Genomic DNA, 13135 nt, shown 5'->3' on the forward strand with positions numbered 1-13135 from the left:
AGACTCACGTCCAGGTAGACCACTAGAAAGAAAAGCTTGCTACAGACGTGGTTCATTTTATAATTGCAGCAGGACCACTAGAAAGAAAAGCTTGCTACAGAGGTGGTTCATTTTAGAACTTCGAAATTAGCAGAGGTCGATTTCTCATCTCCCAATTTCTGCTCAATGCCACGAACCACTTTCTTCCTCTAAAATTGATTCAACTCCATTTGGAAATGATGGAATGAAACTAAGCCTGGGAGAGGGCTGTTCCTGTTGTGCAGCCAGTTTCGTCAGAAATAGATACATAATTATGATTGTTAAATATTTTTTACTTGAAAATTCTTTAAAATAATAATTTTTTATTTTTTAAATAACATTTTTAATATCAATTTAAAATAATATAAAAACATTAAAAAATATTAATTTTAAAAGATAAAAATAAAAATTAAATATTTTTAAAAATACTATCAAACCCGGAGCAATTTGCAAACATGAATGCCTGTAACCCAAGCTTCAATGTAGTCCATTAAAACCACCGCCAACAAAATTTTATATTATAGCCATTTCAAAAGAAGGCATCCATGGGCAGCGCTTTGTTGTCACAACAATGTGCCTGCACTTGATGAGCACGGGGCAAGAACTAGAGCCAAAACCAAAAAACCCCAGCAACATGCCAACATCCTTGTGGCGTTTCATGAACATTTTGATGATCTATCCAAAAGGCAGAAAATGGAATGATCCAGACTTGACCTAACGCCAATCAGGAATTTCAAGAAACGGAATCCTGCAGGAACCTGGCACCTAGGATCTGAAAAGGTGGCTTGCTGGGTACCATAAAACAATGCCAACAAATAAAACATCAATTAACTGTCAACTGTCTCCTACCACATCAAAGTCACAATACTTCAGGCCTATTCTAACATCCTTCTACTTCCAATTTTTTGTTTCTTTTTTCTTTTTTAAAATACTGGGGAGTTGTGAGGTGGGTCAAAAGGGAATAGGTGATAGCTCTATTATTTGTTCAGCAGAACAAGTCATCCAACTACAATGATTCTCAATTCCCTGAAAAAACTACAACACATCAATACACCTCCAACTAATAAGGCCGGTACCTTCTTCCCCGATTTCCATCATCGCTACTATTACCAGCTCTCCCAGGCCCACTTGGACCATTGTTCCGATCAACTCTTCGAGGCCGAGGCTGTGGCATCTGTACTCCGGGCTGCTGACTGCAGAATACCACAACAGCAAACCAGTGGTTGGAAAACCATCTAAAATCTATCTTGCTTGCAAAAGAAAGTACCAACAGGAAAAAGTAACTCACAGGACATAGCCAATTCGACCATCTGGTAAAACCATTGGCACCATATGCATTCCTGCTGGCATGGGACCCCTACCATATATTACTGGCTGTTTGCAATGCAAATGCAAGTACATAAGATTAAGTTTGATTCTACAGGAACTGAATCAAAAGTCAGAATGACCAAGATACCTGCTGAAAACTGGAAGCAACACCAAATCCAGTTCCCAAAGAACCATATGGATTACCAGCAAATCCACTATAGGCAGGAAGGGGAACAGGGTTTGGATGAACCCCAGCATTGTAAGGATAGGCAGCATCAGGTTTTTTATCAGCCTGAGGCTTAGCAAGGACAACTTCCAACACCTGACCTGCAGTTAAATTCATTGAACATGTTATTTGTGGAAGCACATCCTATTTAACCAAAGTACTCATTTTGTGTAATGATAAGCATGCATCACTAAATTTTAAGCACCTAAAAGCACTATCATACCATAAGATTGATACATGCATTAACCTCTTCATATTGATTACATAGACTTGCCATGAAGGCATCCTGCTTTATTTATCACGAGATTTAAATAGGGATAAATAGTAACAGGAACTAGACATGCAAGCCTGAAGAAGAACAACCTTCCTTTTAGAGAGAAGGGGAGAAGGCAGCACAATTCTATTCCTCTATCCATTTAGGGTCTTGTACAGATACAGACTTCCATCAAGAGGAACTATAAAATATTTTAAATGCCAATCTAAAATGACACATCTGGAATGAGAACAGAACTCAGTGATGTCCAACTCTAAGTGAATCCCCAAACAACACTTCTAATCCTGTTAATCTACAACATAGGCACATTTTTAAAATCTGCAATAAAGATAAGATGCCAGAACCTCACCTATCATCATTCAGGGAAAGAATTGTATCATCTGTCAAATCCCAAGACTCCAAACATAACATTCAAAATAAACCTCTTTGTAATTAATCTTCCTACTGTGGACATCCACTACTATTATAATTAAGACAATGGACAAAAGGGTATAATGAACACCACTTGAACCTGACAAAACAAGAATTATGATCCCACAATTACTTGGGGGGGGATCCTCTCATGCACTTTCTCCATTTGACTCCAAAACCCTTCAAAAAAATTCTAATTCATAACCCCACAAATGAGCAGATTTTGCACCCTTGACACTATGAGGTGCCTCTTAACAATCTTCTTACACATTCTTATACATGCTCATCACCAACTGAGAAAAAGTGAATGATGCTCATGTTTTACTCAACTACCATATGGTTTGAAACTAACACTTTGCAACCCTTCCTCCGAAGTTAATTTATGGAATTACTTCTACTTCGAACTCAACAGCCAGAGAGAATTTTTATTATGCTTTTTCTGAGAAAAACCATCCATATATAATGTGACTAAAAAAGATAAGCAAATCAATGAAACAAGTGGCCATGATGCAAGATGCAAGGTTGAGTAATTGAAATGGCCTGACCCAAGGGCAAGTTATGATTTCTCTTGAAAAGAAATGACCTTAACAACCATGACATAAGCCATAAGATAGCTATGATATCCACTAATTCTTTTTTTTCCCAAAAAAATAAAAATAAACAACAGTAGCACTTTATTGCAAACTGAGATGAATCCTGGAACATACAGGCTCAAGGGCATGACCCAATGCAAATATATTTGACATTTAACTTTTAAATTATATAACCTGTAATCAATGTATATCCCTGATATATAACAATCAGTGGCTGTGTTCGCATGGTCTAAATTAATTCAGTAAGAGCTGACACACCATCCATAAGCATTCACATAGATTGGAGTGAAAATTACCATCAATTTCATACTTCTCTGCATCTCTGACCGCCTTCAATGCACTTGACCTTTCAGCATAGTGAATGAACCCAAAATCTCGTTTTCCAGCTTTGCCAGGTGGCATGACAACTTTTGTCACGTCCCCATGGCGCTGGAATAGTCCCTTCAGCTGCTCAGTAGATGTGTTCTCAGGTATGTTTTTCACATACAGAGCCTTAACCTGGGAATTCAAAACATATACATATTGTAAGTGTAACAGATTGAGTTATTGCATGCACAGTAAAGGCAGCAAAAGAGAAAAACTCTCCTCCAGAGATAAAGATCAAGACTTACTTACTCTACCTAAATAGCAACAATCAACTTTATATGTCTCAGTTCTTGCCAATTTAAAGTGGTACCAGATACGCCTCCAGGGTCTAATTTGGCAGTGAAACTTAAGAAGATAATTGAATACTAAGAACAGTCAAATAAAAGATATTGGAATGCCATTAAACACAATTTATTAGAAGCTTCCACCAAGTACTCTATGAGAGAAATACTTAGGCATTATGGCAAACATAAAGAGAGTGACAGAGTCACAGTTAAAATTGCTGAACAAGGAGTTTAACAGGCGAGTAAGAGTGTCATCATTGAACAATCCACTTATTCTCAGAACACTAGCATTACAACACATTTTGAGCATGCAATATCACTGTAGCCAGGATGAATATGAAAAAGCAAAGCATGAAGATAATAGCCTATGCAAATCAACACCTAAAGAATTGACCAAATCCAAATTTTCATTCATGGATTACATGTTGACCTATCCAAAATAGAAGCTCTCTTATTAGCTGCAATATTTTAGGCTACATACTCAAGAAGAACAGACTGAGCACCAAGAGAGTCAATTGATTCACAGCTCAATGTTGTATTTCTTGCAGATTTAAATATAAAATTTCGATAGAGTAAGCTCAACTGTTATTATTGACATGAAATGCTAACACATTTAACTTCTCTGTAACTTTTTTCCATCAACTATTGATTTGATCTTATAGACTCAACATCAATAATTTTCATAGAGTTAGCAAAGAGATCCCTTACCTTCCTTCAGCAAGTTAGGTATAAAAAATTCTATTTTATGGAAGAAAAAAAAAACAAGAAACAGCTAATACAGGACAGGAGGATAAAAAGCATCTTCCAAATGTTAAAAAGCAAGGTAAGCATGAGTGGACTCTTGCATACAAGATTCAGGAGATCCTATTATCCTTATTTGTCTTTCCCTTTAGAGAGATTGATGCATTGCATACAAGTTTCAGGAGTTCCTATTATTCTCACTTGTCTTACACTTTTGAGAGATTGATGTATAGTGCACTTAAAACATGAAAAAGATAGTACTTACAGCAGATGGTAAAGACATGACAAGGACTCTGATGAATGACATAGCTATAGGAATTTTAATACACAAAAGATAAAAATCTTGACAATTTTTAAACATCTAAAGTCTCAGCTTCTTCCAACTACTTCTGGCATTTACCTGGGAAGAAGCAGCAGAATGATCAGGAGGTGTGCCCTTTGGATCAGCCCAGCTGACAGTTGGGGTATGGCCATCAAGCTTAAAATTGGCATTTAACATTTTCTGCCTTGAATAATCAGCACAGGCATTATTGTAGTACAATATAAAAGCAAAACCACGATTACGAGTAGGAGTTTGAGGATCCTGAAATTAAGCGGAAAATAGCGTTAGCAAAGTAAGCGGTCACTATCTAATTGAGAGGTGAGAGAACTTTTCAATTCCAAATTCCACCTTTATAAGCTCGATAACTTCCACCCCAGGACCGACCTCCTCGATTATCTTTCTAAATTCATCCTCCGTCAAGTTCTTTGGAACATTACCAATAAACAGTCGATTTTTAGTTTCGGATATTGAACACCTTAAGGTTTTTCCCTGCAGATGATGCTACAAAGTTAGTTAAAAATAAAAAATAAAAAAATTAACAAAAAACTCACGAGTGATTAAATTGCTGAACCAAATCATGAGTACCTTGTAGTCTTTACTATGAAGCTCTTCAATGGCCTTTCGAGCAACCTCTTTTGATTTGAAAGCTACAAATGCAAAACCCTTGCTTTCACCAGAGTCTTTATCTTTCATTAGCCTTATCTGAAACATGCCAAAACAAAAACCAAATGAGCAATGCCAAAAAGGAAAGAAACACGAATATATCTCATGTACAAATCAACAAAATTAGGACCTCAAAAATTTCGCCTATTGGTTCACAAAGATCCCTCAATTCATCTTCAATCACATCCCTTGGAAGACCACCAATGAAAACTTCAGAACCATGGGGAGGAAGGGCAAGAAGTTGAGCATGCTTCTCTTTTTCCTCTTCATTAACAGAAGCAGTGGGCTTTTGTTCATCTTCTGCAGGTTCAGTGTTGGCAACGATTCTATCTGCCTCTGGAGATTGATCTTTCTGACTGCCCTCAGGCTTTGAGTTTTCATACTCCTCTTCAACATTTTCTTCAGCATGTGCATCTCCAACATCATCTTCTCCATCCTCATCTAGTTGATCTAGAACATCATCGTCTATCTCTTCCATATAATTTTATTCTTCAAGATCCACTCGTTCCTCAATTTCTGTGCCCTTTGCCATGACTTTTTCACACACCAGGTCTTATCATCTAACAACTGCAGTTAAATTGCCCCTAAATTAACTGCAAGTTTAAGTAGTCATCATGGAAAACGTGTGGAACCTGCAAGAATGTGCATAATGCACAAATATTGATATGGGCGGGTTCCAGAGGAGAAGTAAGGTGAGATTGACAAGCAGAGTTGAAAAAACCTCCATGTCCAGATTAGAGCTGGGAAGCTACAGAAATGTAGGGCCAAAACGACTTGCAATAAAAAAAAATGTTATAGTATTTGTGGTCTGTGGAGCATGTTTTAACATTTGTGGAGTAGTTATAGCATTTTCTGGAGTATGTTACAGCATTTGTGGAGTATGTTATAGTATTTGTGGAGTATGTTATAGTATTTTGCGGAGTTTCTATCATGGACAGAGCAACTATAGTTCTCCAAAGATGAAAGGAAAATGAAATAAAAAACCTAATTGTCCTTTGCATTTGATCCTGACAAAGACAAAAACAGGAACAGAAAAACCACTCAGATTCCATAGGTAGTATAGCGTTACTTGGCTGAATTAAGTTAAAATCTGCATTTCTCTTGCTCATTATTATTCTCTTTTATTTATTAAAAGAAAAGAAGAGCTTGATAGCGGCAAAAAATGCATAAAGTTGAACTACAAGTATAATATCTTTCTAAGGAATAAGCTTTCATCAGAAACTGTTTACTCCCAATCAAAGTAATGGTCCAAGATTTTGAATCTAAACGCACTACATACATACATATATATATAACGTAATCAAACACAACAAATAATCAAACTTTTAAATCAATAAGCAGATATACGAGGTCTTATTCTATCTCTAATTGGTCAACATTTCTAGGGTGGTTCAAGAAAATTCACACACAAAAACATAAACAGACTTCAAAAATCCTACTCTAATTACAACAAAAAAAATCCCCAGAACAGCCAGAAACCAAACATGAAAGGCAAGATTTAGAATGACAACGAGGAATAGCAATCAAACCCTAAACCCTACTTACTTGGTACAAATCTACAAATAGACTGGCCTAAATCAGCATAACAAAACCCTAAATTGAAAAACATGGGTAGCAGATTCCAAATCAACAAGCTAAAAAATCATTTCAAGATAAAAAACCGCCGAATTTGAGCAAAGCGTTATATACCGGAAAAAAACTTTGCGGCAGAGAGAGCGATAAAGGAGTGAAAGAAAACTAGACAGAAGGAAAAAGGAAGAATTAGCAGCGTACCAGTGACTTCCTTTTCTCTTTTCTTTTTTTAAGCTTTTGTGGTTTTTCTGCTCCGTGCGACTTTTCTTTCTGCTTATTTTCTTCTTCGCAGTTGTTATCCGAAAAACTCAAATGAGATTGGGTCTCTCTCTCTCTCTATCTATCTCTCCCAGAAGACCCTAATTAGGAAACTCCCTTTTGATCTGGTGTGACGGAGGATATTATAATAGCAGTGCACTGCTTCGCATTTCACGACACGACATATTGGTTCGATGTCAGCTGGATCTCCCCTAAATGACAATAACACCCTCCGCATATTGTGCTGCGCGTGACTGGGAGTGCTGGTAGTTCAAAGCTTTTTTTAGAGAGAAAACGATTGCTTACAAAACGAATTTAATAATATGTTTGGAGTTTTTAAAAATGTTTTTTATTTAAAAAATTATTAAAATAATTTTTTTATTTTTAAAAAAATTATTTTTAATATTTAAATAATTTAAAAATATTATAAAACATCAATTTAAATTTTAAATATTTTTAAATTATTTTTAAAATACAAAAACAAATATGATATAAACACACACTTTTCATTCTTTTTTCATGTGTACTTTTAAATTAGTTAGTGTTTTCTTTTTTGTTTTATTTTTTATGAATCATGTGAAAGAGTGTTCCCTTAGCTATTGTGTTCTAGAATTTACCACAGCAAGAAGGATATCCATTTATCACCCCAATTAATTTTAACAAGTTAAAAGTTAAAAATATTAGAAACCATTATGGATGGACACCCCGAATAAATAAATTAACCAAAAGGCGATTACTATAGAATTACGATATAATAGGAATACAGAAACAACGCATCACTATCGGGGGTGTTTAGTGATGCGTGTAGGGTTTTTATATGAATTTTTCTTGTTTTAAATTAATTTTTTAATTGTTTGGTTGGGTTAATATTACAAATTATTTTAATATATTTAAAAATTAAAAATATTTTAAAAAATAATTTTTATCATTATCCAGAACACCCTTACTCTTAAAACAAAAAACAAAAAGGAGGAAACAGTAAATCCATCTTCCATGGTTTTGACTGCAGATTCCAAAACCAGGCAAAATCACCTTGAGGCTATCATACATCAACCCATGTTGTTTCTCCTACCACCGTGAATTTTAAGGCTTTTTTTAATTCTTGTATTCCATTAATGGAGGAGTTTTAGGGGTCATGACCCTCCCATGCTCGCAAATAAAATAAAAAAAAATACGTGGAGGGAACCATTTTTTCTTTTAAAAATAATAGCAAGTTGTTATGTGTGTGAGAGATTTGATAATATAGATCAGTCATTTCTTATTTCTAACAACTTTATTTTTTAAAATATTTTTAAACATTTTAAACTAAGGAAAAAGATTTTATTTTTTCTTTATGTATACATTTCAAAATATTTATACGAGCACTACTGAAATCTTAGTATAGTTTTCTTTATATCAAGGACGTTTCAAATTGTCAACAAATACTTATGCATTTTAAAAATAATTTTTTAAATCTTAAATTCAATCATCTTTAATCATATCACATTATTATTTTAAAAATAATTTCCCATATTCTTTCATGCATGACACCTCATTTTAGCACTAAACACAATTGCAAATGGAATAAATAAAAGAACATCCAAACCATAATAAAATCATAAACATTAAAATGAATAACTTATATAGATGCAAGAAAATAAAAGCATTTAAATCACATATTATAAATTCATAATCTATTTATTTACAAATACAAAAAATATAAGATGTTTTAATATTCATAATAACTACTTATAGCTAAAAAGATTATAAAAAAAAGTAGTATTAAGTTACTACTTCTAATGCACCAAAATTGAACCTGAAACAAGCAAATAATATTGCAATTTAACCCATTATCATTACAATTATTAAGAGATATGCAACATAAAATTAAGAATTCCTTGATTTCTTATTTTTTAATCAATCATTTCTATAATTAAACTTATTAATTAATTAATTCAATCATTGTTCTTATGATCAATCCGATTCCAACATTCTTTATACATTTTTAAACTCTAGTTGTCGCTTTCAAATATGAATTCATTTTTCTATTTCATTATTTACTTCACATTTATCAATCCAAGTGACATGATTATCATGCTATGATTTTTATTAGTTTATATCAATCCAAGTATGTAATTTTATAGTTTTCAGACAACTTAAATCAGTATTTTAGAACTATTCTACTAAATCCTAAATTTACTATAATAATGCTAATATAACTCAGATGCAAATCATATAAGTCTTTTTATTTATCCTTTATTATTATTTTAAAACAATTGTTAATTTCATATCTTATGTTTTCTAAACAACCCTTGAAACACGCCATCTTAATAAACAAAAGGGAAACTTATTAAGAAAAAAAAGAAAATTTGACATGGAATTATTTAATTTCAATTGAATTATTACTCTTCTTGCTATTTTTTTATTATTATTATGTAATAAAATAAAATAAAGAGCTTATTTCTGTATACATTTTTACCCTTTGATTTATTTTTTTGTTGATGTATATAATTTTCACTTTATTTTATTAAATAGATTTATAATCAATTTTTTTACTAAAAAATACACAAATAATGCACGCATATTTTTTTTAAAAAAAAACTTCTGATTCGAAGTGGTGTGAGTCAATTGACAACAAAAAAAGGTAAAGAATTTTCTTGAAACAAGTTCCAACTAGGAATTACAACTTCAAACAAATAAAACTATCAAAAACTGAAATGCTATAAAAAAGAAAGAAAATCCAAATTCCAACCTCCAGATATCAAAAACTATGCCTTATACCCCAACTACTAATGAGTCACAAAAACCTGAACATGTTCTCTCTAAGCTAGCCCACCAACTGCATTATTAAATTATCTCAACCACCTTCTCTGGTCGCTCGTTGAAGAAGGGGAAATCTCACCACCAAAGGTATCGGTGCAGCAAGAAGAATAGTTAGATTGTTGTTCTAATCCACCAAAATGTGAACCACTTACACTTTTAAAGCTGGGACTCCTGAAACCATGCCCGTAACCAACACCACCATAACCCATCCCGACACCGTAAGGGTCGGGGACTGGATACAAAAGCCGTTTTCTTGCAGACCCAGCCCTGTCTCGCTCTGGTGTTGATGGTCTTTGCCTTGGCGCACTCTGTGATCTCAATCTAGCCTTGGCAGACTCTGTTGTAGCCATGTAGTTTGGCAATGTAGCGTTAGCATTTCCACTAACACTAGCAGCACCGCCCCTGATTCCATGTTGATTCAGATTGCCATTATAGAGGTAATTGGACCTCAAACTCGGTGTTCGAGAGGAATTACAGCTCCTATCTTCTCTAGCACATCGGGGACTCGCTGAACGAACCTGAAGAGGCCTAGTTCTTGACGGGGAGGGTGTAATAGGAGAGTGGTGGAGAGAAGCATTTTGATGAGCTCTATGGAGTGGAGGAGGAGCCGAGCGTGTAACACCATTGTTTATTGAATTGGATCTCTGGTGTTGGTGATATTGGTTTTGGTTCGTTCTTCCAAAATTAGGAGCTAAGTATGAGCAAGGCAGGGAGTTTTCAATTTCTACAGTTTTGATGGGGTCTCTTTGATCAGTCGAGGCTCGTGCTCTGCTGCTATTGTCCCACGGCTTTGCAGGCATCCAATGATCAAGCCATTGTGATCTTTCTTGGAGCTCACCTTCATTGCCCATTGATGGGCTTCTACGGTTTCTCCATATCTTTGATACGGTTTGAAAAAATTGAATCAATTAGCTTATAAGCTGAACTCCTAACAGAAAAAAACAAACAAACAGGGCAGCAGTGCATTGTGCAAGAAATGAACCTGTTGAGAGGAAGCTTGAGATAAGGCCTTCTCACGCTTGAATGCATTGTCTTTCCTGCGTTGCAACATGGCCTTGACTTCCTCAATTGTGCGTGGCCGATCATCCCAATCATCTGCAATGCTACTGCCGTCTCTTGACTGTTAAAATTGATTCGATGCTGAACTACATTAGACTCTCAAAACTTCGAAGTATAAAATCAAGAGTCATTAATTAGTAGAAAGTTTCTTTCATTTTTGCTACTGTTATTGCTTTGAATTAAGAATCAGCAAAGCATGACCAAAATGAAATGCTAAGAGATGCTTTGAAAGAGTCTAACAAATTACCATCGATTTTCTTTCTGAAATTTCTTGAAGATATCGCGATTCAAACACGCTATTGGTGTCACTGAATGCAGATTCCCTGCTGCCTTCATGTGAAAGCCTCATGCGTTGGTCAAGTACTCGGGCCTGCACTCGAACCAGAGCCTGCATGCATCTCAGGGTCATATTGGCCTGCTTTCTCACATTGTGTCCCCTCACTAAAGCTTGCAACTTCACTAGCCCTTTAAGCGCGCGAAGAGCCCGCCTTGCCTGCACACACACCACAAATTGACACCTATAATCTCTCCTAATCATGATAAAAATTGATAATTCATGAATGATTCCTTAAGTATTTGCTATTCAAGAAAGAACAATTTTTTTTAGCATCTACAGCTATATATACAGTAGTTGCTTATAATTACCAGGTATCCTCTAAAGGCGGTTTGAATGACAATGGCAGCGGAACGTTCTCTAGGGTGATAAGAAGGCCTAGTGAGCCTAGCCACCTCCACGGCCGCCTGGGCAGTGGCTACAGCAGCTTCAGCTGCAGCTGCAGTGGCAACAGCTACAGCAATTGCATGCCTTTGCTCAGCTGCTGCAGCTGCCGACACCTGGTCTGTCCGTGCACCTCCACCACCACCTGTGGAGGCCTTGACATTTCCTGTCTTTGATAGGATCTGTTGTGTCACTGTTTCTTGATTCGTAGGTTTCCTAAACAACCATCTCCTCTTCTCTCTCTTCTGCTAGAAGAAAAGCCCTCAAAAGAGTCAGCCATTGTAGCTCAAAAACAGGCGAGGAAACGAAAAAAATATTAAGTTTTCAACAGATAACATAAAATGAGATATGCGAAAAAGACCTTTTCTTCATCTTCTTCTTGGTCATGGCCTGTAATCCCAGCAGTTCTCTTGTCATTTTCTTTATTAGGAGATCTAAAAGCCCTTTTCACAACGGTCAACCATGAGCTACCTCCCTTCTTCCCCATCAAATTAAAAGATAAAGAAGGTTAAGTTAAACCAAGCTGCTGCATTTACAGCAAACCCTTCTAGAAAAACATTATATCTGGAAGAGCCAGAAACTGAAGTAAAGTAAAGATGATGGGGTGTTCCCTGCCTGATGCTAGCGTGTGTGCCCTCTTCATAGTTTTATTTTTAACCGTGAGTCGTCTTTGACAGGGCAGTGGTGGGCTGTGAGCTGTGAGAGTAACAAATTAATGGCATTGCAAGTACAGAAAATAACGAATATAGATGAGCTTTTATCTATATTTTTATATGTATGGTTAAAATTAAGCTGGTGTATTTTTGTGGCATGAAAATGAAATGGGAGGACACGGTAAGTGGCAGTGTCAGTGAGTACGTCAATGCTTATACTATTCGATTTATGAAAGGATTCATTTCAGACACAAACATAATTTAGTATTGAAGAGAACGTGATGGTGAGAAACAGAGGGTTATCGAGAAGAGCGTTGAAAACATACAGAGAGGCAGGGAATGCAAGTTGAGTGAATTGCACAGGCACCAAAACAGCTTTTAATTGGGGGAGCAAAGGCTCGCTCTTTTTCATTTTCAGCTTTTTTGAGTTTCACACTTCATATATAAAAAAAAGGGAAGATAAAGTGATCTCGCATGGCGTCACGTGAAAGCAGCAGGTGGAGATGGATCATCAGCTACTTGATGGACCGTATAATAGTTCAGTCAACAGGCATGTGTTCTTGTTAGCTCACTTTCTGTACAACTTTTCATCAAGATCAATGGTGATGGCGCTCTCCCTCCACTGTGTATGATTATATGGAGGTTATTCTGCCTTATTTTCATTATTTATTACAACTCTTCATGTTCTTGTTTATTAGCAAGCATTTCCTCTCTTCTTTTCCCCCATGAATCTATGAACTAATGGCTTTCTACGTGTAAGTACGTTTTATTTTTACCTCAACTTTCTTTTTCAAAATAATAAAAAATAAGTTGATAATTCAACGCAACCTACCTTAGCCAAGTATCAAGCGTGGACTTTTTTTGACC

The 13135-nt window shown here is 35.6% G+C and overlaps 2 protein-coding genes across 9 annotated transcripts; both read right to left on the reverse strand.

Annotated features, from left to right (window-relative positions):
* Nucleotides 1-791: 791 nt before the first annotated feature.
* LIF2 (RNA-binding (RRM/RBD/RNP motifs) family protein) lies at nt 792-7143 on the reverse strand. Of its 5 annotated transcripts, XM_011040848.1 has the most exons (10): nt 6980-7143; nt 6191-6213; nt 5337-5773; nt 5129-5245; nt 4892-5032; nt 4622-4804; nt 3127-3328; nt 1475-1653; nt 1307-1392; nt 792-1211 (listed from the first exon to the last, which is right to left on the reverse strand). In XM_011040848.1, exons 3-10 carry the CDS (start codon nt 5682-5684, stop codon nt 1079-1081), a joined length of 1389 nt encoding a protein of 462 aa, XP_011039150.1. In that variant the 5' UTR covers nt 5685-5773; nt 6191-6213; nt 6980-7143; the 3' UTR covers nt 792-1078. The 5 variants fall into 5 exon arrangements, with proteins under 5 accessions (XP_011039150.1, XP_011039143.1, XP_011039135.1 ...); XM_011040841.1 differs by lacking the exon at nt 6191-6213; XM_011040833.1 differs by lacking the exon at nt 6191-6213 and having other exon boundaries at nt 5337-5799.
* A 2557-nt stretch (nt 7144-9700) lies between these two features.
* Nucleotides 9701-12629, reverse strand: LOC105135807 (protein IQ-DOMAIN 1). 4 transcript variants are annotated; one of them, XM_011040861.1, is made up of 5 exons: nt 11977-12629; nt 11543-11863; nt 11145-11390; nt 10821-10958; nt 9701-10728 (listed from the first exon to the last, which is right to left on the reverse strand). In XM_011040861.1, exons 1-5 carry the CDS (start codon nt 12100-12102, stop codon nt 9868-9870), a joined length of 1692 nt encoding a protein of 563 aa, XP_011039163.1. In that variant the 5' UTR covers nt 12103-12629; the 3' UTR covers nt 9701-9867. The 4 variants fall into 4 exon arrangements, with proteins under 4 accessions (XP_011039163.1, XP_011039172.1, XP_011039178.1 ...); XM_011040870.1 differs by having other exon boundaries at nt 11543-11860; nt 11977-12627; XM_011040876.1 differs by having other exon boundaries at nt 9701-10716; nt 11977-12624.
* Nucleotides 12630-13135: the final 506 nt, after the last annotated feature.

This window comes from Populus euphratica, unplaced genomic scaffold (assembly GCF_000495115.2).
Source record: "Populus euphratica unplaced genomic scaffold, PopEup_1.0 scaffold2.1, whole genome shotgun sequence".
Lineage (NCBI taxonomy): Eukaryota > Viridiplantae > Streptophyta > Magnoliopsida > Malpighiales > Salicaceae > Populus > Populus euphratica.